Source organism: Sorex araneus, chromosome 4, assembly GCF_027595985.1.
Source record: "Sorex araneus isolate mSorAra2 chromosome 4, mSorAra2.pri, whole genome shotgun sequence".
Taxonomy (NCBI): Eukaryota; Metazoa; Chordata; class Mammalia; order Eulipotyphla; family Soricidae; genus Sorex; species Sorex araneus.
In genome coordinates this window covers 178,405,203-178,432,104 of record NC_073305.1, presented here as the reverse complement: position 1 = coordinate 178,432,104, position 26,902 = coordinate 178,405,203, and the positions used below count along the sequence as shown (strand labels likewise).

General features: G+C 46.2%; 1 protein-coding gene across 1 annotated transcript in view; it reads right to left on the bottom strand.

Annotated features, from left to right (window-relative positions):
• Positions 1–26,902, bottom strand: part of CCDC170 (coiled-coil domain containing 170) — a 128,699-nt gene that overhangs the window by 89,064 nt on the left and 12,733 nt on the right. Inside the window, exons 2-4 of the mRNA XM_055136748.1 lie at positions 12,018–12,146; positions 9,518–9,774; positions 4,671–4,815 (exon numbers count right to left, since the gene is read on the bottom strand). Coding sequence (XP_054992723.1) covers positions 4,671–4,815; positions 9,518–9,774; positions 12,018–12,146 — 531 coding nt within the window. The remainder of the gene's footprint in view (positions 1–4,670; positions 4,816–9,517; positions 9,775–12,017; positions 12,147–26,902) is intronic.

The following is a 26,902-nucleotide window of genomic DNA, read 5'->3' as shown; positions in this document are numbered from 1 at the left end:
ATTACAATATACACAATGAGAGTTCAACTAAAAGTGCACACGCGCGCGCGCACGCAGCCTGAGGTTATTACATGATACACAATGAAAGTTCAGCTAAATGTGTGCATGGGTGCCGGCACCCACACACACACACACACACACAGCCTGAGGTTATTACATGATACACAATGAAAGTTCAGCTAAATGTGTGCATGGGTGCCGGCACCCACACACACACACACACACACACAGCCTGAGGTTATTACATGATACACAATGAAAGTTCAGCTAAATGTGTGCATGGGTGCCGGCACCCACACACACACACACACACACACACACACACAGCCTGAGGTTATTACAAGATACACAATAAGAGTTCAGCTAAAAGTCCACACATACACACAGAGCCTGAGGTTGCTACAAGATGCACAATAAGAGTTCAGCTAGAAGTGTGCACACACGCATGCACGCACGCACACACACACACACAGCCTGAGGTTGCTACAAGATATACAGTGAGAGTACAGCTAAAAGTGTGCGTGGTTCCCGGCAAACGCACACACACAGCCTGAGGCTATTACAATATACACAGTGAGAGTTCAAATAAAAGTGCATGTGCGCTGCACATATGTCGCCCGCATCTCCCCCCTTGAGATGTGTACTCTCATACTTTCGTGTCCAGTGCTAGGATGTGTGTAGAGCTTCCTCCACCCTTGGAGAAGCCCGCGTTCTCTCTCGAACGCGTTATTCTTACTATTCTCCCATTTATCCCTTCCTCCTTCCCTCAGAAACCTCTAAATAAAACCTGTTTACTTCAAAAAAAAAGTGCACGCGCGCACACGCAACCTGAGGTTATTACAAGATACACAATAAAAGTTCAGCTAAATGTGTGTGGGTGGGTGCAGGCACCCACCCACACACACACACACACACACACACATACAGCCTGAGGTTATTACAAGATACACAATAAGAGCTCAGCTCAAAGTGCACACATACACACAGAGCCTGAGGTTGCTACAAGATGCACAATGAGAGTTCAGCTAAAAATGCGCGCGCACACGCACCCGGGGGCTGAGGTTGCTACAAGATACACAATAAGAGTTTGGCTAGAAGTGCACACACACACATGCACACACACACACACGCGCGCGCGCGCACGCACACACACACACAAACATACACACACACACACACACTTGCAGTGCAGAGCAAGCCCCAGACTCAAAGCTTATACAGCAAGGCGCAAACAGGAAACCGAGCTCTCAGCCCACATCCCTTGCGGGGCTCTATGTGCCACAGGCCACGGTTCGGGACTGGGGGAGCAGGATTCATGCATGAACACACACAGGGCGGCCCCTTCACGCCTGCACACGGAGGAAAAGCGTGCGGCCTCACGGGGCTGGGGGCTTCTCCACCTCGGCCCTGGGTCCCTCCGCTGGCTAACGGGACTATTTCTAGGATTTGCAACGTGGAGCGGGAGAGGAGTGCAAGCCGCCGGGCTCCGGGCTCGCTGGCGATCTGGCTGGCTGCGTCTATTAGCCCACGAGGACACCTACAGGAGGACGTGGGACCCGCAGGACAGGCCTGAGGGCAGCGCTGGCAAAGTGACCTCTTCCTCCTCCACAGCCGCCTGCCAGGGTTTCCTCCTGCTGGCAAGCCCCCTCCCCACACTCTGGAACAGCCCCGCCCGAGGGGCGCCCGCCTTGAGCCCCCTACCTCTAGCCAGCTCCTTGCCGTGTCTCTGGCCCCAAATGTGCTTCTGGTTTGGATTGGTTTCTTGCCCTCCAACAGTGCTCAGGAGGCCCGTGGTGGCAACTTGGCCCACGGTTCCATGTGAGGGTCTGAGGATGGAGCCATGCTCTAGCTACAGGGTGTTGGAGATTGTTGGGGTTCCCCATGACTGTATTTGGGGGGCTCCGGGGCCACTCCTGACAGTGCTCAGGAGCCTGCATGACTGCCCCCAGCAATGCTTGGCGGGCCTTCTGGTGCTGGGGGTGAACACAGTGTCCCCGCGTACAGGGTGTCAGACTCAGCCCCTATGGTATTTCTCCATCCCCTGAATTTCTTTCCCTCCCGGGTGTTCTGTTTCAGCAGGGATCCAACCCAGGTCTCGTGCGTGCAAGGCGTGTGCTTTTCTACTCAGCTCATCTCTGCCTCGGGATTCGGTTTTCTTTATCGTCCCCTTCACACCTTCTGGTACAACATTGGGCTTTTAAAAAACATTAAAAATCCCTCTTCATCTCTTCCCCCGTAAGAGTGAAAAACTCCGGACTGGAGAGCTAGTGCAGAAGGTAGGGCGCTTGCCTTGCACACAGCCCACCCACGTTCGATCCCCAGAACCACTGTATCATCCCCGGAGCACAGAGCCAGGAGTAACCCCTGAGCACTGCTGAATGTGCCCCACAAAAGAAAAAAAAATAACAGAATGGAAACAGAAGAAGAGCACATGCCAGCACCCAGACCAGCCTCTCCTGACACAGGCGCTCAGCAAACACGATGTGGGCGCACGAAAGCTCAGGAAGTTTGTCGGTGACAGCAGGAAAGCGGAGGAGAGCTGTGAAAGGAACAAGTGAGTTTGTCCTCCTTCCCAGGGGGATGCCCAAGCAGGGACTGACCAAGCACCAGCCCTCCGGCCACCTGAGGAGCAGCATGAGAAAGTGCTGGAGTCTCAGCATCTGCTTGGAATCCAGGCTCCAGGAGCACGGGCTTTGCATGAAGGAAGCCCGGGTTTCGGCCTCGCCACCGCATGATCAGTCCTTGAACCAACACCGAGTGTGTGGCCTGGGAGTTACTAAAACAAGCCAGTGCACTGCAGGGTCCATCAGTACTGGGGAGTGTCATACAGTACGGAGAGTGTCATACAGCAAGGGTCACTGTCAGTTCAAGAGAATCGCTCGCCATCCCCAAGGGGAAGTGCTCCTGTCTGCATGCAAAGCTGAGGGGGAGCACTGGCAGGGGTGCGGGGGGTTGGGGGGGAAGCGGGGACCGGTGGAAGGAGCTGCCTGGAGGGACCGGGCAGGGTGGGGGAGCAGGCTTCAGATGGGCTGCTGTGAAGGTGCCAGGAGATTTGGAAGGAAGGGCGGTCCCTGCGATTTGGTACCTGGCCCAGGAGGTGCATCTGAGAAGTGGGTGCAGGTGGGCTCTTGCCCGTGGCTTGTCCCAGGAAGCCTTGCTCCCAGGACCACAGCCACTCCTGAGCAGCCAGAACCCAAAGCGTTAGATAGACAGGAAATGGTCGAAGAGAGAGGGGCCAGAGGGGACGGTGTTTGCCCGGCATCCCACCCACCCCGGCACTGCCTACGGTGCTCGAGCACCTCCAGGGGTCACATCTGAGCAAGAGCCAGGAATAGCCTCTGCACAACCACCAGGTGTGGCCCCAAAGCTGCCCCAGCACCACCACCCCACCCCCAACAAATTAAAAAGTCTGATTAAAAGGGTAGCAACACCCAGATTCACCTGGAAGCTGGGAGTCAGATGTCCTGAAAGGAATTTCTTAATTCCTTCTGCTGAAGTTTCTTCTCCGGGACTTTAGAGATAATCCCCGGTCTATAGCACAGTGTGCACCTCACAGCCGGGCCTCTGCGACAGGACAGGCTGAGGGAGAAGGAAAGGGAGGAGGGGGTAGGGGAAGGAGGGAGAGAAGGAGGAGGAGGAGGAAAAGGGGAAGGGGGAGGAGGAGGAGGGAGAGGAGGAAGAAGAGGGAGAGAGGAGAAAGGGGAGATGGAAAAGAGGGAAGAGGAGGAGGAAGGAGAGGAGGAGGAGGAGGAAGGAGGAGGAGGGAGGAGGAGGAGGAGGAGGAGGAGGAGGAGGAGGAGGAGGAGGAGGAGGAGGAGGAGGAGGAGGAGGAGGAGGAGAGAGGGACTTTGCACAGAGAGTGAGACCAGAGGACCTTTGAGGACAGTGGCACGGTCCGGAGGAGCGCTTGCCTTGTCCGCGTGAGACCCTGGGGACAACCCCCAGACACCAAAAGAAAAAAAGAAAAGGAAGCAAAGAATGGTGGCAAAGAAACCCGCCAGGAAGCAAGAGAGGGAAGAGCAAAGGAGCAGACACAGGGCTCGCCCAGGGCTGCAGGTGACCACTGAGTCCCCGCTGTGACGCGAAGGGCCACCTTACTAGCAAGCAGGAGCCTTAAGTCGTATTCAAAGTAAAATTCCAAAGTGTTTTTCGATTCTCATGGCCTTACACCCAGTGGGTTACCCAGAAAGGACACAGCGCTGGCTCGGTGGGAATGTGTGTTTCTGTCTGTCACAACAAAATCTCTGCGTGTTTGTTTGTTTGTTTGTTTGTTTGTATTTTTGCTTTGGGGGCCACACCCAGGGATGCTCAGGGGGTATTCCTGGCTCTGCCCTCAGGAATTACTCCTGCCCATGCTCTGAGGACCGTAAGAGTGATGGGTAAGGCAAGCACCCTATCTGCTGTACTTTATTTCCAGCTCACATCATTAACTGAATTATTAATGGATGGGCAACAGGTCGGAGACAAGTAGAGTCTAGGCAAATAGATTTCATTTGGATTATAACGAATGCCAAATAATGACAGGAAAGCTCTCAGTATCGAGGCTCGGGGAGAGGCCAGCTCTGTCCCTGGTATCAATCGACATCACACTTGGGGATTTGTCCCCTTCTCCTGCCACCCACACTCAAGCACAGCGCAGACCACAGAGGTTTAAATCTGCATATAAACACCTTTAGAATTAAATCTGCATCAGAAGCTTCCTGGTTCTTCCCGTCTGGATCCAAGCTCTCACGGAGCTGAGCTAGGAACTCCTCATGTCTCTTGCGGTTCTTCGAGATTTGAGTCTTATTCTCTTCATTTTCTGTTAAACACTTTCTGTTGGGAAAATGATAAAACAAGTCAAGTTTGGAGGCCACGGAAGATCAGACACAGGACCCAGCACTGTCATGCAAACATAGTTGAGATTAAAAGGGCCGGAGAAGGGCGGAGGGGTGGGGGGGGGAGAAGGGGATCGTCATTGTAGGGCACCTGCATTTTGCAGACAGGGAGGGGGTCTTCCTGGCATCTTAGATCTAGGGAGATAGATTCCCGGCCTCCTCTCCATCCCCAGCCTTCTCAAAGCTGTTCGAATGGGCCCTTTATGAATCCATAAATGGATCCAAAGGGATCCACACAGCCAAGGGTGTGTGTTGAGGCTTCGTAGGGAAGGGGAAGCTGCTGATTCAGTTCTAGGGGATCTGCTTTGCTTTGCTGTCAAAGATTATATAGTGATCTGTCAGCGTTAGTGAGGGCATTTTCCGGTTTGCGGATCAGTATGACTGTAATAAATCAGATAAACAGACAGACAGACAGATATCATCAGGAGCAGGGTTTGTTCCCCTCTCTAGGAAAAAAAGCAGTGTTCTGTCACTACTAATTTTCACACTCCCTCTGAGTCTTTAAAAGAGTAATGGACTGGGCCAGTCAAGGAAACTCAACAGATTAACGCTCTACTCTGAATATATAATAGGTAGTTTCACTAAAATAGCATGATCGACTTTGCATGCAGGTCATTTAAATGTAAGGCAGATCATTTTAGGAAGTAGACATATTTTAAGGCAAGTCATAATCACTTCAGTAATTTGGTACTATTTTTCAGTATACACTAGAGAATAAACATGATTATAGCTTTCCCTTTTTACCACGCTGAGTGTTTACTGCGAATTCTTTCACTCTGTTCAAAGAACTACAAAACATGTAATTGCATATTCTCGAAGTCTTACCATATTTCTATTTAGAAAAATGCATAACAACAAGACCAACATCAAATATACATCTAAGTTCTTATTTTTAGCCTATAAAAGGTAACTTTCTTTTTGGTGTCTCTGACTCAGGAAAAGCACAGTTAGTGCTATAGATTTACATATATATCCAAACATTAAGTCGTATGATTTTAACCTTATTTTCCTATTCTAAATCGCAACTTGGTGTATATTTTTTAAAATAAACTAACCAGGAGTTGGAGTAATAGTACAGTGTATAAGGCACTTGCCTTGCACGCGGCCAACCCTTTACTTGCTCAAGCACCACCAGGAGTAATTCCTGAGTGCAGAGCCAGGAGTAACCCCTGAGCACCTCCAGGTGTGGCCCAAAAACCAAGTGGTAAAAAAAAAAAAAGAGAGAGAGAGATATTTGGATGATGGAGGTAAATGTTTTAGCAATACTCAGTATAAAGAGTCAATAGTAACTTGGTTACTATTTTTTTAGAAAACAATATCATAAATGACTTTCAGAAACATCTCATTTTCAGTGAAACTTGCCCATCTCATTTCTGTACAACCGAAAGTGCTCCTCAAGAAAATGTGAACTACTGCTTTTCAGGAATCATAAGGTTTTGGGTAATTTTAATTTCTTTGGCGCTTTTAAATATAAAGAAACTTTTTCACGGTGACTATATATCATTTTATTACTTGTTTATCTCATTTAAGTGAGTACTTATTCTACACCGGGATCTATTAAAGGTACTAAAGATGAGTAATAAATAATATAAAAATACAAGTCCATATTCCACTGGTCGGCATTCTAGTATGAAACACAAGCAGTAAAATAGTATTATTATTTTAATGAACATTAATCACTGTATCACTGTCATCCCATTGTTTGTCGATTTACTCAAGCCAACACCAGTAACGTCTCTATTCCTCCCAACCCTGAGATTTTAGCAGCCTCTCCTTACTCGTCTTTCCCGATGATTGGAGGCTCTTTCAGGGTCAGGAGAATGAGATCTATCGTTACTGTTTTTGGCATATTGAATATGTCACAGGTAGCTTGCCAGACTCTGCCCATGAGGGCAGGATACTCTCAGTTGCTTGCCAGGCTCTCTGATATATATATATATATATATATATATATATATATATATATATACACACACACACATATATATATTAGTTTCTATTATTTGTTGCCTACTGTCTGAACTCCATCAAATATGGTGTGGCAATTATGGAAAATGGGCAGGAAAGCAGCCTGTAGTCTGGCGGTGGTTGGGTAGTGGAGGTCGGCTGCCAGGGCTGGGTCCCTTGGGGTGGGGGTGGGGTTCTCACCCGCCCCCCTCTGGGGAGCCCCAAGTGAAAACAGCTGGCGCAGAGTCCCATTGAATGAACATTAAATGAGTATTAAATGACTAATGTGATATTAAAAGAATGGAAAAAATTCAGCCGGAAGGGGAACAAATATTGGGGGAGAGAGAGGTGCAATTCTCACTCCAGTGGCTCATGGAAGATGTCACCGAGAAATGAATATAGAACTTGGAAACACAGAGAGAGCCCACATGGCACCGGGGAAGGAGTCTCCTGCCAAAGCAATAGCACAGCGGGTAGGACGTTTGCCTTGCATGCGGCCGACCCGGGTTCGATTCCCAGCATCCCATATGGTCCCCTGAGCACCACCAGGAGTAATTCCTGAGTTCAGAGCCAGGAGTAACCCCTGTGCATCGCTGGCTGTGACCCAAAAAGCAAAAAAAAAAAAAGAAAAAAGAAGAAGAAGAAGTGGCAAGACCAACGGCTCTGAAGTGGGGGCTTGTGGTAGTACCAAGATCTCACCAATGTAGCACCACACTAGGGGTGCTGATGGCATAGCAGGGAAGTCAGATAGCTGGGAAGGAAAGCTGGGAAGAAGGGCTGGAGAGAGAGTGCAGAGTTAAGGCACAGGCCTTGAACGAGGCTTTCACAGGTTTGATCAGCAGCACCACAGAACACTGTCAGCAATGATCACTGAGCTCAGAGCCAGGAGCAAGCCCTGAGCACAACTGGGTGAACCCCAAAGCAAAAACCAGAAGGGTAGGATAAAACCCAGCAAGTGTAGTCTTCCAAAAAGAAGAACATGGTTCTGAGAGAATCCGTGTGACGAATGATGCAGTAAGTGAAATGAGAGAATGATGAACAGTTTCCCCTGCAGTACGTGGTTACTCGCTCTCTCTGCAAGTGGTTTCAAGAGGAATGGATTCCTGAAAAGGGAGACTGAGAATTAGGGGCAGGACTGGAGTGATAGCACAGCAGGTACGGCATTTGCCTTGCACGTGGCCAACCTGGGTTCGATCCTCGGCACCCCATATGGTCTCCCTAGCACTGCCAGGAGTAATTCCTGAGTGCATGAGCCAGGAGTAACCCCTGTGCATCGCCAGGTGTGACCCAAAAAGCAAAAAAAAAAAAAAAAAGAGAGAGAGAGAGAGAGAGAGAGAATTACGGGCAATGAGCCCACATGTGCATCTGAATACTCAGCTGGAAGGAGATAAAAAGGTCAGGAGCTGCAGTGTTGGGCATCTTCTTTTCGATGGAATTGCTACAGTGAATATCAAATATTTTATTTTAACATTATTTCCATTACCACATATAGAATTCACAAAGCATATTAGAGGCAAGGACTTTCCAATTTTGTCCTAAGAGCCACCTTTGGCCAGAACCAAGTATGGAAATTCTAGTTTCATGAGCTCCCTGCATGAACAGCAATGACACCTCCTGAGTGTTTTTGTAACTAGTTTCTGAATGAACACCTCTCCTTGCGGGCTTCTCTGATTAAACCTCTACTCAAGGGAAACCTTCCAGCCTGGATAGTACAGTGGGTAGGGAATTTGCCTGGCATGTGATCCACACAGGTTTGATCCCCCGAATTCTGTATGGCCCCTTGAGCACCACTGGGAGTAAGTGCAGAGCCAGGAGTAACCTCTGAGCATCGCCAGGTGTGGCAAAAAACAAAAATAAATAAATAAAGGCAATCTTCCAGTTTGTACATATGAGCATCAGAGCTTAACATAGAGTTTCCATATATATATTCAGGAAAATGCTTTGTGGGAAGACTTTAGTAATGAGCTTGAGGAGGGGAGTCTCAAGACTCCAAAGATACTGGGGTTAGTCAGTTAGTTGGTGGGGGAAGGATCTGGGGCTGCATTCAGCAGAACCCAAAGGTTACTTCTAGCTCCGTGCTCAAGGACTGCTCCTGCCACTGCTCAAGGCACCACATGGTGCCAGGAATGAACTGGGGTTGGCCACATGCAAGGCAGTTGTCCCAAGCCCTGTCTTATGTCTCCAGTTCAAAGCCAGTAACTTTGGGGATTTTTTTTCTTTTTTGGGTCACACCCAGCAATGCTCAGGGGTTACTCCTGGCTCTGCACTCAGGAATTACTCCTGGTGGTGCTCAGGGGATCATATAGGATGCTGGGGATTGAACCTGGGTCGGCCATATGCAAGGCAAACACCCTACCTGCTGTGCTATTGCTCCAGCCCCCAAGCCAGTAATATTTTAACTGAGTTTTAGGGTCAGTACATCCAATGCTGTCATCTGTTGGGGACAGAGCAAGAGGACAGCAGGTAGGATCCTCCCTTGCACGCAACCAACCTGGGTTCAATCCCCAGAATCCCATATAGCTCCCTGAACACTGCCAGGAGCGATTCCTTCATTCAGAGCCAGGAGAAAGCCCCAAACATTGCTGTGTGTGGCCCAAACCCACCCCTCATCAAAAAAATAGAGGCATTATCTGCTCTCAGATGCTACTGTTTTATCACAAACTCAACTGAGATAGATATTGAAAGCATCTTACTGTAATTTCTCATGTAGCTCGATGACTTTCTTCTTTAACTCCTGGTTCTCCTTGATGGCCTGGTGAGCTGTGATTTCTGTTCGAATTTTAGAATTGGAAAGTACTACTAATTCTTCCTCCAACTCCTGAACTCTGTCTCTCAAAGAGGTGAGGAGAGATGATTTCCGAGCATTGTTTTCTTTGTAGTTCTCCATTTCTGCTTTCAGCTCTTGACAGGAAGCTTCTTTGGACAGCATCTTAGATCGAAGGTCTCGAAGCTAACATGGAAAAGCAGTAAAAAATTTTAAAAATAAAAATAAAACGATGTTGTAAGCTTAGAGTTCCTTCAAGAAACCCCAACCCACACTTTCAATTTTCACTCTTTCATTCACAACTTAATCCAAGTTTACTTTATTCTCTGTTTTGTAATTGGATTCCCAGAGGGAACATTAGGCCCAAGTAATGGACTTCATGGAGAAAGCAGTTCCGGTTCTGCTGCAGTGATTTGCATTCCAGTTGTTCAGTTGTCATAGTTGGTGAAAAATTACTGAGCCAACATATCACAGAATTTTCTGGCTCTTTATCACATTTCCTAGGGGACCCTACATACTGCTTCCTGTATGTATTTTGAAAGTAAACTTCCAGAACCAGTTGGGATGGGAGATGCATGCTGAAAGTAGATAATGGACCAAACATGATGACTTCTCAGTGTCTGTGTTGCAAGCTATAATGCCCAAAAGTAGAGAAAGAGTATGGGGAATATTGTCTGCCATGGAGGCAGGGGGAGGGTGGGAAAAGGGGAGTATACCAGGGATATTGGTGGTGGGGAATGTGTGTGCACTGGTGGAGGGATGGGTGTTTGATCATTGTGAGATTGTAACCTGAACATGAAAGCTTGTAACTATCTCATGGTGATTCAATATTCAATAAAATTTAAAAACTTAAAAAAAAAGAAAGAAAGTAAAGTTCCAGAGAAACAAAAAAGCTGTTCCAGGAAGATAATGGCATGCCAATGCATCAGGAAGGTAGGGTGGCCGATGTCCTCCCCTGTCAAATACCATGTTTTTCTGGTTGGTGAGACACAATATATCCTATGTCCACTGGCAATGGCTTCATGTCCCCGGAAGCAGAATCAACTTTAATCTATCATCCCAGCAATCAGCTGGTTCAGCCAACCCACATCTGGGGTCTCCAGAGATCAGTATTCATGGATTTGTACTTCACTGCCACCAACAAAGCAGTCTTTACAATGAATATTAATTAATTATTATGACCTCCTGGGCAAGTCAGTGGTAAAACACATGCCCTGCATGTTTGAGACAGGTTTGACTTCTGACACCACTTAACAAAAAATTGTCACTGTCATCCCGTTGCTCAATTTGCTCGAGTGGGTACCAGTAATGTCTCCATTGTGAGACTTGTTATTACTGTTTTTTGGCATATCGAATGCACCACGGGGAGCTTGCCAGGCACTGCCGTGCAGGCAAGATGCTCTCGGTAGCTTGCTGGGCTCTCTGAAATGGGCAGAGGAATCAGACCCGGGTTGGCCATGTGCAAGGCAAACGCCCTACCGCTATGCTATTGCTCCAGCCCTACAAAAAATTAATAATAATAAAAGGCCTCATCGTCTATCTTTTTTTAAACCAAAGAGTAATATCTTGTAGCAACATAGTCTCACTCAAAGGCATTGTGAAGGGGGCCAGAGCAATAATATTCAGGAAGGGCATTTGCCTTGCACACAGCCAACCCAGATTCGATCCCTGGCATCCTATCACATCCCCCAAGAACCACCAGGGGTAATTCCTGAGTGCAGAGCCAGGAGTAACCCCTGAGCATCACTGGGTGTGACCAAAAAAAAAAAAGACATATTGTAGATGTCCTGATTGCTGTCCACTGTCCTTAAGGCTTTAAATCCTTATTGCTGCCATTGATGCTGGAAACTATAGAACCAGGAACCAAGAGGTTATGCTATGTGTGACAGCCTAACCACATTCATTTCCCAAGAAAATATAGACCATCCAACTCTATTTCCATCAGCTGTTCTTCTGAAGTCTTCTTACGGCTAAAGATATATAGTTCCCCTTTTTCAGAGGGAAACGGGAAGAGAACATAGACCCCACTGCCCTTCCTAGAATTTTCCTTGGTCAATCAGAAAAACCACAGGAAGTCATTCCAAATTCCATCCGAAGACCACGAGACCACAAGCACTCCACAGTAAAAGGACATTCTCCAAGTCGCTCCAAAGCCCCTGCAGCAGCATCCCCATGTCCCCAGGTGGCCCCGAGGACTCTCAAGACTGTGCAGTTCCTCTGAGCTCTACATCCAGCCCACATCACCTGGCTTGACTGCAGGTACAGACCTCTCAGGAACACTCATGAGGTGAACGCAGGATTAGAGCGGCATACATGTAACTCCAGTACTCTGTCATCCTAGCCCTGTTATCTCATCGCCTCCACTTTTCATCACTCTCTAAAAAAGCCAAAAGGGCCCATGTCTATGGGATGAAGACTCATCACCTTACCTCGGACTGAGCACATTCAAATTTGACCAAAGTGGCTGCAAGTTCGCTTTGGGTCTTCTCAACCACATTCCGATAGTGGTTAAGCTGCTCTCGGCTGACTGGGGCTTCCAGAAGATGGTCATACGCCTCCTGCTCAGGTCCCCGCCAAAGGACAAAATGGAAAGAAGCGTATAAATAATCTTCCCGGTGTAACTTGGCACAGCAAGATACAGATCGGGTGTTCTTTGTAGTCTGAATGAATGTGTTCAAAATGCTCCACAAAGAAGGGTCATTTTAAGATCCTTTCCTTCTTCTTCTCATAATTCTAACAGAGGCAGGAGGCAGCCACAGGATGATGGGTATGTCCCACAGGATCATGTTTAACACTGGCCTGTGGGCAGGGAGACAGGTAAAAGGGCTGGGAACCATGCAATGCACGTGGGGGTTTAGAATCAGCTCTGGCACCACATGGCCTCCCTGTGTAGAGGCTGGGGACCTCAATGCCCCTCCTGGAAGCTTTCAGCACAGCAAGTCACCATGAGTAATACACTGAGCGGCCCCTCCGCTGGCTCCCCTGAGCAGTTCTTAGGAGCCCCCTTCTCCAAAGAGATTACCCCTTGACCCTTTGGCTTCCTCCCACCCACCTCAAATGCTCTTCCACCACTAACCAGAAGTGTCAGGTACAAGGAGGCAATGTAGCTCCAACTAGGAGACTGTTTTGAGCACTCCTCTGCTTCCAGACCCAAAGATTATCAACTCATCTTATCTTCAGAAGAGTGCTTTATTAGGTCGTCCAGGAGATGACAGTGTTGAATATAAAAAATTGCCTCCTGCCTGATTTTCCACCACATCCTTTATCCTCAATCTCTTTACCTACCTTGGGGTCATGAGATGATCTGGTGAAGGCCAGAGATGAGAGAAGGTGGGGTACAGGCAGAGTCCTGCCCATCCAAAAAGGGAAAGGGGAAACTAAACCATAATGCCCGAAAGGAGAGAGAGAGAGAGAGAGAGAGAGAGAGAGAGAGAGAGAGAGAGAGAGAGAGAGAGAGAGAGGCTGGGGGAAGGGGGACAGTAGTGAGAAGAAAACTGGGGACATTGATGATGGGAAATGAAGGCACAGGTGTTGGAATGTTGTATGACTGAAACCAAATCACGAACAACTTTGTAACTGTGTATCTCACAGTGATTCAATAAAAATAGGTAAACAATTTTTTTCTCAAGCTACCAAGAGTACCTGGTCCGCACCCGAGTTCGATTCTTTCGCCCCTCTCGGAGAGCCTGGCAAGCTACCGAGAGTATCGAGCCCGCACAGCAGAGCCTAGCAAGCTCCCTGTGGCATATTCGATATGGCAAATTCGATATGGCAAAAGCAGTAACAACAATCTCACAATGGAGATGTTACTGGTGCCTGCTAGAGCAAATTGATGAACGACAGGACGAGAGTACTACAGTGCAATGCAAATAATATTTTTAAAGGGAGTAACTTCCCCAATGTTCCCCTGACAGCCCCCAGTACAGAAAAATGTATCCCTGAATAACCCAATTGTTCCCATTTTTCCAAGACATACTATAGCCAGAACCACCTCCTCCTCCTCCTTCTCCTCCTTCTCCTCCTCCTGCTCCTCCTCCTCTTCTTCTTCTTCTTCTTCTTCTTCTTCTTCTTCTTCTTCTTCTTCTTCTTCTTCTTCTCCTTCTCCTTCTCCTTCTCCTTCTCCTTCTCCTTCTCCTTCTCCTTCTCCTTCTTCTTCTGAGTCACTGTCACTGTCATCCCGCTGCTCATCAATTTATTCGAGCAGGCACCAGTAACTCTCCATTGTGAGACTTGTTACTGTTTTTGGCATATCCAAATACGCACAGGTAGCTTGCCAGGCTCCGCCACGCGGGCTTGATACCTCTCAGTAGCTTGCCCCCAAGAGGGGCAAAGGAATCAAACTTGGGTCGGCCACATGAAAGGCGAACGCCCAACCGCTGTGCTTCTTTTGAGAAGTATCATTTAATGAATTAAACATTTTTACAGAAAAAATATATTTCCTGAACTGGAGAAAAATATTTGACAGCAGAATAAAAGAGCGTATTCAAGACTAATAAAGTCTGTTATGGAAAATAAGTCTTGTTTACTAAGAAACAACATTCAGAAAAGGAGAATTCCCAAATGATATAGCAGAGTAATCATAATAACCAATTTCTTAACACATCAAAATTGCTTTTAAAAAAATGTACAAAACCCAGTCGTAAGAATTGCATTATAGTCAACAGCGCAAAAACTCATTGAGAAAGGAAATAACAACCTCCACAAATTAGTAAACAAAATACCTGAAGTGCAAATATAATGCAATTAGAATAGATCATGGAATCTATTCAGCAATATATTATGGAGCTATCATTTTGTTGAGATTTCAACTTTCATTAAATGTCAACTGTTGACATTTGATGTCATTTTGTTAAGGACATATTATAAATAATTTAGTGAAATTTCTGGATTTTAAGAGTCAAAAAAAGAGAAGATTTTCATGGAGAAAGAATAATCTTGAAAAGGAAATATTATCAGACCAAAACAAACTTTTTTGTTGTTGTTACAGCCAGAACCTTTTAAAGAAAAAATTCCCAGAAGCTTGCAGTCAGTTTAAGTGCAGGGAAAAGGAACTCCACATGAATTAGACAAACACATGTACAGGGCTTGACCTATGGATGAGTTGGGAACCCAGGGTTCTAGTTCTGTCCGTCACAGATCTGAGACTCTGAGACGCTGCTTCCTTCCTGACTCAGTCCAGAGACCAGCATCCGCCTCCGAAGATTCCAGAGCTTGTGGCCTCATTGAAAGGCCTGCCAGGAAGCTGTTCCTTTTGAAAGGATTAGAAGCTCACAAAGTGGAATTTCTTCCTAATCCTTTAAGTGTCTCCTGGAATGTGGAAGTAGCCACAGGGAACACACCCACGAAACCTGTTTCTAACTACCAGTTACTCGCCTGCCAAGGACGGCTGTTGGGAAACGCTTATGAACACAAAAGGCACCGTCAAGCCCTCCCCTGTCATAACTACAGAGCTTCCGTCCACAAAACGTCAAACACAACCCTCTGCGCCCGTAGCAACCCCGGTGGTGGCCAATCTCAACACATTCGAGCAGATGCTAAGTTTGTGCTCCCCGGGAGAGAGCATGAACCGAGCAGACCCACATCCTGTTCCATCTCACTCAGGGCTCAGAAGGCCCGTCTCTACCTTCACCACTCTGCTAAGAGAGACGGGGCTGTCCAGTTTGCGGGGTGCACCACTGATGAAGGGTTCTGGGAAAGCCAGCTCCTCCTGGCTATGATGATTCCTTTCAGTGACTAGCAGCGTGTTTTAGGAAATGATGGAGTCCTACTACAATAGAATCACTGCTGGGTTGGAGTGATAGCACAGCGTTCACAGTTTGCCTTGCATGCGGCCAACCCGGGTTTGATTCCCGGCATCTCATATGGTCCCCCAGCACTGCCAGGAGTAATTCCTAAGTGCATGAGCCAGGAGTAACCCCTGTGCATCTCCGGGTGTGACTACCCACAAAAAAAAAAAAAAAGAATACTCCCAGTCGTGCTCAGGTCAGGGAAACCATACGGGATGCCAGGAATTCTATCCGGATTGGCTGCATACAAGGCAAATGCCCTACCCAATATCCTATTACTCTGGCCTCATCGTACCATAATTTTCTATCACCTTCTTATAAAAAAAAAAAAGTTGGGTCCATGAGACCTCATACTAAGAGCCACAAGAGACATTTCAGAAATGGCTTTTACTTTAGAAAGTCGTGACCCAATGAAGAACACTACCCAAAGCGTAAGCATCCTCTAGTGCTCAAAGAAGGAGGAAACGGGCCAGACAGTAGTGCAGCAGGTAGGTGCTTGCCTTGCATGCAGCCAACCCAGTTCAAAGTCCCACACCCTGCAGGGTCCTTGAGTCTCCACCAGGGAGATCCCTGAGAGTGGAGCCTGGAGATGGTCTGGGACATCCAAGAGGAGACTGCACTGGATCTTCCCTGCACCGTCTCTCTGTGGCTCAGACTCCCTCTGCACATCTGCTGTACCCGTGCACTGGGTTCGGCCAGGTGACTGCCACATGCAAAAAAACGCAGACTCCAACATTGTCCTGCTCAGGCCCTGTCCTGCTCGGGACCATAGGGCCACACCCCACAATGCTCTGAAGGCCTTGTGGTGCCAGAGATCAAGCCCAGATCCGCTCCCTTGCCCCTCTCCTATCTCCCCAAAATCAGAGAGATTTGAGATAAACTCCCCCTCTTCTACTTTGTGGAACCCGAGTAGCTACTGGGAAACTCCTTCAGCCAGTCCACCTGCCCTGGGCTTCTGCCAACAAGCCTTTTTGGAATCTCTGTGGCTGCCACTGGCCTTTGCAAAATGAGCACTTCCTCTGTCCAGCTGTGGTCTCCCAATGCCCCCACCTCCTCCCTGAACTCCGTGCTCCCTCCAGGCCTTCCTCTTGTTCTGGTTGTTAGGATTTAAGCCATCTTTTTTCTCTGTTCGTCTTTGGTTTGGGTTTGGGGCCACACCTGGTAGTGCTCAGGGCTTACTCCTGGCCCTGCACTTAGGGGTCACTCCTAGCAGGCTGGGGGAGACCCTCTGGGGCACCGGAGATCAGCCCTAGGTCAGCCATGGGCAAACCCAGCTCCTTATCTGCGGCACTGTCTCTCCAACTCCCTGGAACCGTCTCTTTCTCTGTCCAAAAATGGAGATTATTTCTCGTTTTCTTGGTGGATTTCAGCTCATTTCCAGAAACAGAAGGGAGAAATGCTAACTGAAGGTCACCACTTATCAGACGTCTAGACAGAAAGATTCTGAACCTAAAGGTTCCGTAGTAGCTTCAAGGTATTAACTAATACCCTTGTGAAAATTCTCACTTAGGGAAAAAAACTAATTAAAATCAAGTCATACTGAGGAGGAAATGAGAATAAATATGAAGAGAAACCCTAGGAACAATCCTTAGCTTCTAAGTCTTCAGAATTTAGCGTGTGTGTGTGTGTGTGTGTGTGTGTGTGTGTATGTGTGTGTGTCTGTGTGTGTGTGTGTGTGAGAGAGAGAGAGAGAGAGAGAGAGAGAGAACATTAGCCAATAACTGTTTCACCGCTGTTCGTTTTGTTTCAAGGAAAGCAAAAGAGAGCCTACAGCCATAGTACAGAGGGTAGGGCAATTGCCTTGCACCCAGCTAAGCTTGGTTCAATCTCCCGCATCCTTTATGGTCCCCTGAGCACTGCCAGGAGTGATTCATGAGTTCAGGGCCAGGAGTAACCCCTAAGCATCGCTAGGTGTAGCCCAAAAATAAAAAAGAAAAGGAAGGAAAGAAAGGAAGGAAGGGCTGGGGAATAAAGACAGTGAATCAATTAATACAAAGTAAATATCAGCGATATATTATTTCTGAACTTAAAAATTGCAAATGTTTTAAATACACTTAGTAATCAAACCTAGTGAGTCATCTTATGAGGACGTGCAAATAGGAAAATAGACTGGAGGTGGGGGTCAGAGTGATAGTATAGCATGCAGGGCATTTGCCTTGCATGTGACTGACCCGGGTTTGATCCCTGCCACTCCATATGATCTCCCAGGAGTGATCTCTGAGCACAGAGCCAGGAAGAAGCCCTGAGCACTGCCAGGTGCGGCCCCAAAACAATAAATAAATAAATAAATAAATAAATAAATAAATAAAAGGAAAGAAAAATAGATCAGGGCCTAAGTGATGGGTCAACAAGTTGAAAGCATGCTTTGCATACTAGAGGCTGGGGTTTGATCCCCAGCACGGCCAGGAGTGACCCAAGCACAGAGTCATGAGTAGCCCTGAGTACTGCCAGGTGAGCATCCCCGACAACAACAGGAGCAAAAAAGAAATTGATACAAAGTTTCTAAAAAGGAATTTGGAAGTCTATATCAGTGTTATTTTAAAGTTAATATGATTTGTTCCAATGAGTTTCTGTCATGTAATCATGAGATATATTTGTGTAAGCAAGTTTCTTTCATGCAAGCATGAGATATATTTGTGTTTCTTATTAAAGTTTTTTTAATGTTTTTCTGTTTAACTATTTGCTTCACTGTTTTTTTTTTTTTCACAAACACTATCAGTTTCACTGTTCCACTATTACCCCCGTTATTACCGGGGCCCCTCGGAGGGGACAGGTTGCCTCTCCCTACCCGCCCCAAGCAGAGCCTTGACAGTTGAAGACCTCCGGAACCCAGCCACAGCTCAAGGCCACTCTCCACATGTTCCGACAAGCCTCACGCATGAAGGGACCAGCAGAGGAACCCAGGAGTGTGGGACCCGGGGCTGAGATCTCCAAGCCTGCTCTGATTGGGACTGGGCCTTCTCCACCCAGACCCCCCATTTTCCAGTAGCTTGGCAGCCACACCTACAAGCTGCCCCTAGCGCCACGTAATCCCACCAACGGCCAACATCCAGAGACTATAAGACCAAGCTCCCAGAAGAGAGCATCTAATAGCCTTGTTCTCTCTCTTGGAGAAACTGACAGGCTACCAAGAGTCTATTGCCCGCACGGGAGAGGCTTGCAAGCTCCCCATGGCATACTCATATCCCAAATACAGTAAAAGATATATACATCCCTCTCAGAGAACCCAGCAAGCTATCGAAAGTATCCCACCTGCATGGCAGAGCCTGGCAAGCTACTCGTGGCGTATTCGATATGCCAAAAACAGTAACAATAGGTCTCATTCCCCTGACCCTGAAAGAGCCTCCAGTCGTTGGGAAAGACGAGTAAGGAGACGCTGCTAAAATCTCAGGGCTGAGTGTAATAGAGATGTTACTGGTGCCCACTCGAGTAAATCAAGAACAACGGGATGACAGTGATACAGTGACAGTGACAGAGTGTTTTTCAAAACAGTAACTAGAGTGCCTAAAAGGCAATAGAGATTAAGATGCTTGCCTGCATGCAGCCAGCTACAGGAGTTACTCAGCATCACACATGGTCTCTGGTCCCCCCAAAAGGGATTCTTAAGCAGAGCAAGGAGTAACTGAGCACTGCTCGATGTGGTATAAAAGCAAAAAATTAACAAATCAACAAAAAAGTGACGATTTACTTCTCATAATGAGTTAGAGTTTTCATTAAACTCATGAGTTTTTTTTTTTTTCCTAGCTCTGGCTGGATGCCAGATTAAATAGAAAGATTTTCAGAAAGACAGCAAAAATTTCCAAAACTCTGTTTCAGTAAAAACTTAGACACAATTAGAGCTCAGCAATAGAATCCTGAAGGAAAAAATAAAAAGGAAGGAAAATAAAGTGATACAGTCACCAATAAGACCGTATTAAGTCATTTAAGACCATGTTTCTAGAGACCCTTGATGGCATAATACAATATCATTTTAATGGAAAAATCAAAATATGAAATTGTACCTATAACTTCTTCTCGGTGCTTAAAAAATCTTTGATATAGACACAAAAACAGTAACAACAAGTCTCACAATGGAGGTATTACTGGTGCCCACTCAAGCAAATCAATGAACAACAGGAGGACAGTGCTACAGGGCTAAACAAAGAATTCGAATCTAGGATACTTTTAAATTCTTAAATCAATAAGAAAATCATAACAACCCAAAACAAATAACTGCGATTACAAAACGGAGCTCTCATTAGCAGAAATGCAAATGGCAAAAAGAAAAGAAGAGCAGGAAAACATGAATGAAACAAAGATGATGCACAATTTTTGATGTATCAGTTTGGGGAAAATAAAATATTAGGTAATATCAAGTGTTAGAAAAGTGCAATTTTTAAACAATTTGCAATATAAATGCAATAGAATCTTAGTCAGGAATTTAAAATTATTAGATTTGGGTATGTCTATCAATTTGACTGCATATATTAAAATGTTCTATGTAAATACCATTTAACTTACTCTTAATTTGTATTTATCTGGAAGAATACCTGTGTGTGGGAAAAGACACACATAACGATATTCATTTGTACCATTGTTTGTAACAGGAACAAAAAGAGGGGGTTGGAACAATGGAAAATCCCGTCAACAGGGGCCAGAGAGATTATCCAATGGGCAAGGTGCTTGCCTTGCATGCAGCCAACCTGGGCACCACATAACATCCTCCACCCCCCAAACCTCCCCAAGAGTGATTCCTGCTTCAGTTCTAGCCAGGAGTAAGCCAGGTGTCAGCAAAAAAGAGAGAGAGAGAGACAGAGAGAGAGAAAGAGAGAGAGAAAGAGAGAGAGAGAGAGAGAGTGACACTCAGGAGGGTCCCTTTCATCTGTATGCTTGGACATGACACTATCTCCAACACATACGATAATAAAATAAGAAGTTTCGATCCAGAGCTTGAACCTCTTTCTTATAAATACAAACGGGGGTGGGGTGAAGTACCACGTGTACTGCACAAACAAAACCAGAGCAAGTTAGGAAGGGATTCCTGTCCTGTCTGCCACCTTGCTAACTCTACTTCCTTGTGTGGGTGACACTGACACTGAGCTAAAGGGAAGAGGGCCCATGAGTGGCTTTATTTTTTTATCAGGAAGACTGAGATTATCACTTATTTGTCAAATTAAATATACTGTAAGAGGTGGGGGGAGAGGGCGGAAAGATTGGAAACAATGTGAACTGTCTGCATCCTTTAGCTGGGGGTGGGGGGCGGGAATTCCCTTCTTAAAGTAACAGCAGGGTGCAGTGGAAAGAAACGAGGTGGATTTTTTTTTTTCTTTTTGGGTCACACCTCGGGGGTTTGCTCTTGGCTCTGCACTCAGGAATTACTCCTGGCGGTGCTTGGGGGACCGTGTGGGATTTCGGGAATCGAACCCAGGTCGGTCCTTTGCAAGGCAAATGCCCTACCTGCTGTACTATCGTTCCAGCCCCGAAGCGGGATCCAAAGGCAAAACACAAATGTTGCAACACTGTGTCTTTAAGAACTTTAAGGACAAAGAAACAGCGCTGAAGCACAGAAAATTTGAGCGCACTTGAAAACTCACTTTTTCAGAGCGCTGAGCTCTTGCCTTGCAGTCGTTAGTAAAATTTTAGAAAACTTTTCAACTTTTTCTGTATTTAAGAGTCTTTTTTAAAAGATAAAGCTATTTTACCCAATTCAAAATGCCAAGAGTATCCATTCGTCTTCACATGAGGACAATCTGAGTTATTAGGTTCCCGCTCTGCTAAGCCGGGAAGCAATTTTGTATTAATTTTAGCAAGCCAACTACATATGATTTGATTCTGCTGCGGATATTATTATGATAATGATTGAAATTGCCTCACGTGGTAGCTCCCAGTCTTTTCGGAATAAAGATGGCATAAGGAAGCCACGAATAAGGAAACGACACGCTTATTCATGATGCAGTACACAATGCACCCAATTATCTGACCTGGGGACAATGTCTTGGGCCAGCCTTGCTACTGTGGCATTTAGTTGTCTTATTATCCCAAGGACCAAAAAATGAGGCGAAAATCACTGTCTCGGAGACACAAAAGCTCCTCATCCATCCCTCTCTTTCTTACCCCATAACCCACCTCCAATTGTCCCAACATTATTCCATGGCGCGCTGCACAATTGCATTACAAGGTACTTCCATTACGAGCGCTCCCTTTCCATTTCTCTCGTGCTGTCTCTCCCGTCCTCCCTCCCTCCCGCTCAAGTTTCAGAATCGCCCCAGTGAGAGATTATTCTGAGACCCTCCCCGCTGTCTGCAGATCTGCCACCAAATATCTTCCCAGCAAAGCGTGGCAAATTCTGTTTCCCCACCGTAACCAAAGCCCTATCTGATTTTAACTACTACTTAGAGTTCGGGTGTTTGGGTTTCTCCTCTTTTGAAAGAACGTCCTAGTTGCCTGCTTTCTTCCCGCTTTGAGTTCTGTTTGGTTTCAGACGTTCATTGGGCCTTACAGGGAACAGTCTGATGACACTGGATTACAGGAAGTCAAATTTTGTGTCTACATCTTGGCAACAGCAGTGAAAGTTTTAGAAGAAGACATGTGCACATAAAACTCTCATAAATTCTCATAAGACAATTTATTATTTTTACTTTTCCATCCCTCTTTTTTAGAAACAAAAGGGCTTTTCTCTTATTCACTTTAAAAATGTGTGTGCAACATCCAAAAGAACAAAAGCAACCGCTGTTGGAGAGGATGTGGGGAGAAAGGGACCCTTCTTCACTGCTGGTGGGAATGCCGACTGGTTCAGCCCTTCTGGAAAACAATTTGGACAATTCTCAAAAAATTAGATATTGAATTCCCATTTGACCCAGCAATACCACTGCTGGGAATATATCCCAGAGAGGCAAAAAAGTACAATCGAAACAACATCTGCACATGTATTTTCATCGCAGCACTGTTTACAATAGCCAGAATCTGGAAAAAACCCGAATGCCCCAAAACGGATGACTGGTTGAGGAAACTTTGGTACATCTATACAATGGAATACTATGCAGCTGTTAGAAAAAAGGAAGTCAAGAATTTTGTAGTTAAGTGGATGGGCATGAAAAGTTTCATGCTGAGTGAAATGAGTCAGAAAGAGAGAGACAGACATAGAAAGACTGCACTCATCTATGGTATATAGAATATCAGAGTGGGAGACTAATACCCAAGAACTGTAGAATAAGTACCAGGAGGTTGACCCCATGGCTTCTCGGCTGGCCTCACGTTCCGGGGAAAGGGCACTCAGAGAAGCGATCACCAACTACATTGTAGTCGAAGGCCATGTGGGGGAAGGGAGTTGCGGGCTGAATGAGGGCTAGAGACTGAGCACAGCGGCCACTCAACACCTTTATTGCAAACCACAACAGCTAATTAGAGAGAGAGAACAGAAGGGAATGCCCTGCCACAGTGGCAGGGTGGGGTGGGGGGGAGATGGGATTGGGGAGGGTGGGAGGGACACTGGGTTTACGGGTGGTGGAGAATGGGCACTGGTGAAGGGATGGGTTCCCAAACTTTGTATGAGGGAAGTATAAGCACAAAAGTGTATAAATCTGTAACTGTACCCTCACGGTGATTCTCTAATTAAAAATAAATAAATTATTAAAAAATAATAAATAAAATAAAAAAATAAATAAAAATGTGTGTGCAAGTGTGTGTGTATGCACATACATACATGTGTTCATGCTAATGTTTGGTGATGAGGATCAAGCCAATTCCTCACACATATAAGGCAAGTTCTCTACTGCTTTGCTATCTCCACGCCCTTAAAAATCCTTACAGGGGCTGGAGCAATAGCACAGCAAGTAGGGCGTTTGCCTTGCATGCGGCTGACCCAGGTTCGATTCCCAGCAACCCATATAGTCCCCCGAGCACTGCTGGGGTGATTCCTGACTGCAGAGCCAGGAGTAACCCCTGTGCATCACAGGGTATGACCCAAAAAGAAAAAATCCTTTTAACTCAGCATCTCCATTGAAAAGAACATAATATTCCAAACTATTCTCTTTTTATCAATATTTGTTTGTTTATGAAGAGAAACTATGCCTTAGCCCAAATATTTATGCTTTATGGTTCAAGACATAAGTCAGTGACATACTTACTTTCTTTGTAAATTAAACCAAGAAAAATTTTCAGTAAAAAATTAAGCTGGGGGGAGGGACCCTGGGGCCATCGATGGAGGAGAATAGGCACTGGTGGAGGGATGGGTACTCAAGTATTGTATAACTGTAACACAGGCACGAAACTCTGTAACTGCACCCTCACGGTGACTCATTAATAAAAAATAATAATAATAAAAATTAAGCTTATTTGGGGTAGGATGGCAATTTATTTCTTTTAATCACACCCGGCAATGCTCAGGGGTTACTCCTGGCTCTGCACTCTGATGTAGGGCGGAAAATTTTTACCCCATTACTGTACTGCTTTTGAACTTCTCAAAAAGTTCCACCTCTCAGGGGGCCGGAGCGATAGCACAGCGGGTAGGGCGTTTGCCTTGCACACGGCCGACCTGGGTTCGATCCCCGGCATCCCATATGGTCCCCCAAGCACTGCCAGGAGCAATTCCTGAGTGCAAAGCCAGGAGTAACCCCTGAGCATCACTGGGTGTGACCCAAAAAAGCAAAAAAAAAAAAAAAAAAAAAAGTTCCACCTCTCAAACAAACACAAATCAAGTTCAAATTTCATAGAACCAGTCTCTTGGCCCAAAGACTATCCGATCTATCCATCAGTCTATCCGATTCCTTGCAGAAGTCCTGCCCAATATATTTATATTGCTCACTGACAGACATTCCCAATGGTTTAGCTCAGGTTACAGTCTGGGTTGCTGAATTCCCAAAGTCTTCTTTTCATTTTAACACTCAGCTTTTGGGAGCATTCCTAAACACGGAGCCAGGAGTAACTCCTGAGCACAGGTGGGTATGGCCCAAAAAGCATAAAAAAAGAAAGGGGGAATTTTACTCACATCTTGTAAAAATACAAAATCACAAGTCTCGGGGCCAAAGCAGGAATAAGGCATTTGCCTAGCACACGGCCGACCAGGGTTCAATGCCTGGCATCCCATACGGTCTCCCAAACCCACCAGAAGTAATTCCTGAGTGCAGAGCCAGGACCAAGCTCTGAGCACTGGCAAATATGGCCCAAAAACAAAAACAAAAAAGTGGGGCGTGGCTGGGGCTGGAGCGATAGCACATCGGGTAGAGCAGTTTGCCTTGCTTGCAGCCGACCCAGGTTCAATTCCCAGCATCCCATATGGTCCCCTGAGCACCGCCAGGAGTAATTCCTGAGTGCAAAGCCAGGAGTGACCCCTGTGCATCACCGGGTGTGACCCAAAAAGCCAAAGAAACAAAAGTGGGGAGTGGGGGGCCAGAATGATAGTAGAGCAGGTGGGGCGATTGCCTTGCACTCTGCTGAACCGGGTTCGATTATCAGCATCCTGTATAGTCCCCTGAGCACCACCAGGAGTAATTCCTGAGCTCAGAGTCAGGAGTACTCCCTGAGCACCGCCAGGTGTGGCCCCAAGACAAACAAACAAAAACATACACAAGACTGACATTTTTCTGTGGAAAAGGGGCCCCTCAAGAGGTGTTCTCGGGCCCTGAGGTAACTCCCAGTGGATCTCACCCAACCAGGCGGGCAGTGCTCAGGGGGTCTGATCAAGCCTTTGATTCTGCTGCGATATTATTATGATAATGATTGAAATTAACTGGAACTTTAACCCCTGGACTATCTCCAGCCCCAACTCTCACATATTTTTAATTTGCCATGACTAGAGATCAACCGAGATCAGAGATAGGAGCTCTAGAAGCAGCTGCGGAGAATATGAAATTGCTGATCACGGCACATAGAAGAGACACAGCCATGAATTATTCATTCATCTATAAAATACTTGCCTTGAAGGAACCCAATTACGATGCTTAGCTTTTCTGTACGTTGTTATGAATAGATCTCTGCTAAAACTTTGCAAACGCTCCTTTAGCTCGCCCTGCCTCTAGCAGCTCCTTCCTGTGCAATGATTCTCCTTCAAGGTTGAGTGCAGATGTGCATTACGTGAAATCATACTAACCCACACTTCACAACTTCAGTATCTGCAGTCTGTAACCCCGCTGATAGGCCACTTAAATTCACTCGTTAATCAGAAAACACAACCATTGTTTTGTCTTGCCTTTTCCTTCAGTTGTGACGATACAAAAGAATTCATTTCTAAAATTGGCATCCAGGGGCTGGAGCCATAGCACAGCAGGTAGGGCACTTGCCTTGCACGCAACTGACTTGGGTTCGATTCCCAGCATCCCATATGGTCCCCCGAGCACTGCCAGGAGTAATTCCTGAGTGCAGAGCCAGGAGTAACCCCTGTGCATTGCTGGGTGTGACCCAAAAAAGAAAAAAATAATAATAAAATTGGCATCCATGTGAAACTTTTCCTTAAGCAACCATCGTGTTCTCTGTTCCTATTCAAGTATGAAGTGGGTATTCTTACTTTACCAGAACATAAATTTGGTGAGAGGAATATAATTATCGTTCTGTATAGTCACCAGGCAAGAAAGGTTTATACGAGGTCTGCATTGACCATGATTAACTAACAAGGTGATTTCATCCGAACAGCAGCCACTTGAAACTGGAAGTATATCACAGTAAACAAAAAGAAATTCAGGGGCTAGAGTGATAGCACAGCAGGTAGGGCATCCCATATGGTCCCCTGAGTACTGCCAGGAGTAATTCCTGAGTGCATAAGCCAGGAGTAACCTCTGTGCATTGCCGGGTGTGACCCCAAAAAAAGAAAAAAAGAAAGAAATTCAGATTCAAAGAGGATAAGGAATTGGATCAAATCTCATGGCTGCTGCCATTCTGGCTCTCTCCTTATTCCTTTTGGGCCTCTTGTTCCCACCTTGGCCCTAAACTCTCTGGCTCTCATTCACAGAACCCAGCCGCCTATCTTGCTTTTCCTCTGTAATTACACCTTCCCCAGGTCTCAATGTAAATTAGCTCCCTGTGTGACAGATTTGTGCCTCATCCCTTCTCACCATTCACGTTATCACCACTGCAATTGTGTTTTACTTGTATGCTTGACTTCATAGTATCTACTTCCTCCAAAAGACTAGAGTAGGGTTCAAAGAGGCAGGGAAATGACCAGTTGGTTCACCCTGGGCCTTTGGGACTGCGCATCCGTGAATATTTGTGGAGGGAATGAAGGAACGAACGGAATGCAAAGGCGTAACTCAGGTCAAGGCCTGTCTATGTACACAGCCCAGACTCTGAGTCACAATGTCACTGGCCCACATATATCTGGTCAAACATACAATCACTTCTCTCAAATTTTTCGGAGATTTCATAGTGCTTTCCCTGGCTGTGGTACCAATGAACTGCATTTCCCTAAGGAACATTAATGCCCAAAGGTTTATTTCCCTGACTAAAGGCATTTCTCTCTCTCCAGTCATTTATTGAAGGATGGCAACTGTTTTCTACCTCTTCATAAATCTTGTAGAGAGCAGGGTTAGTTCATTGAGACACATTTTCGTTCACAGCAG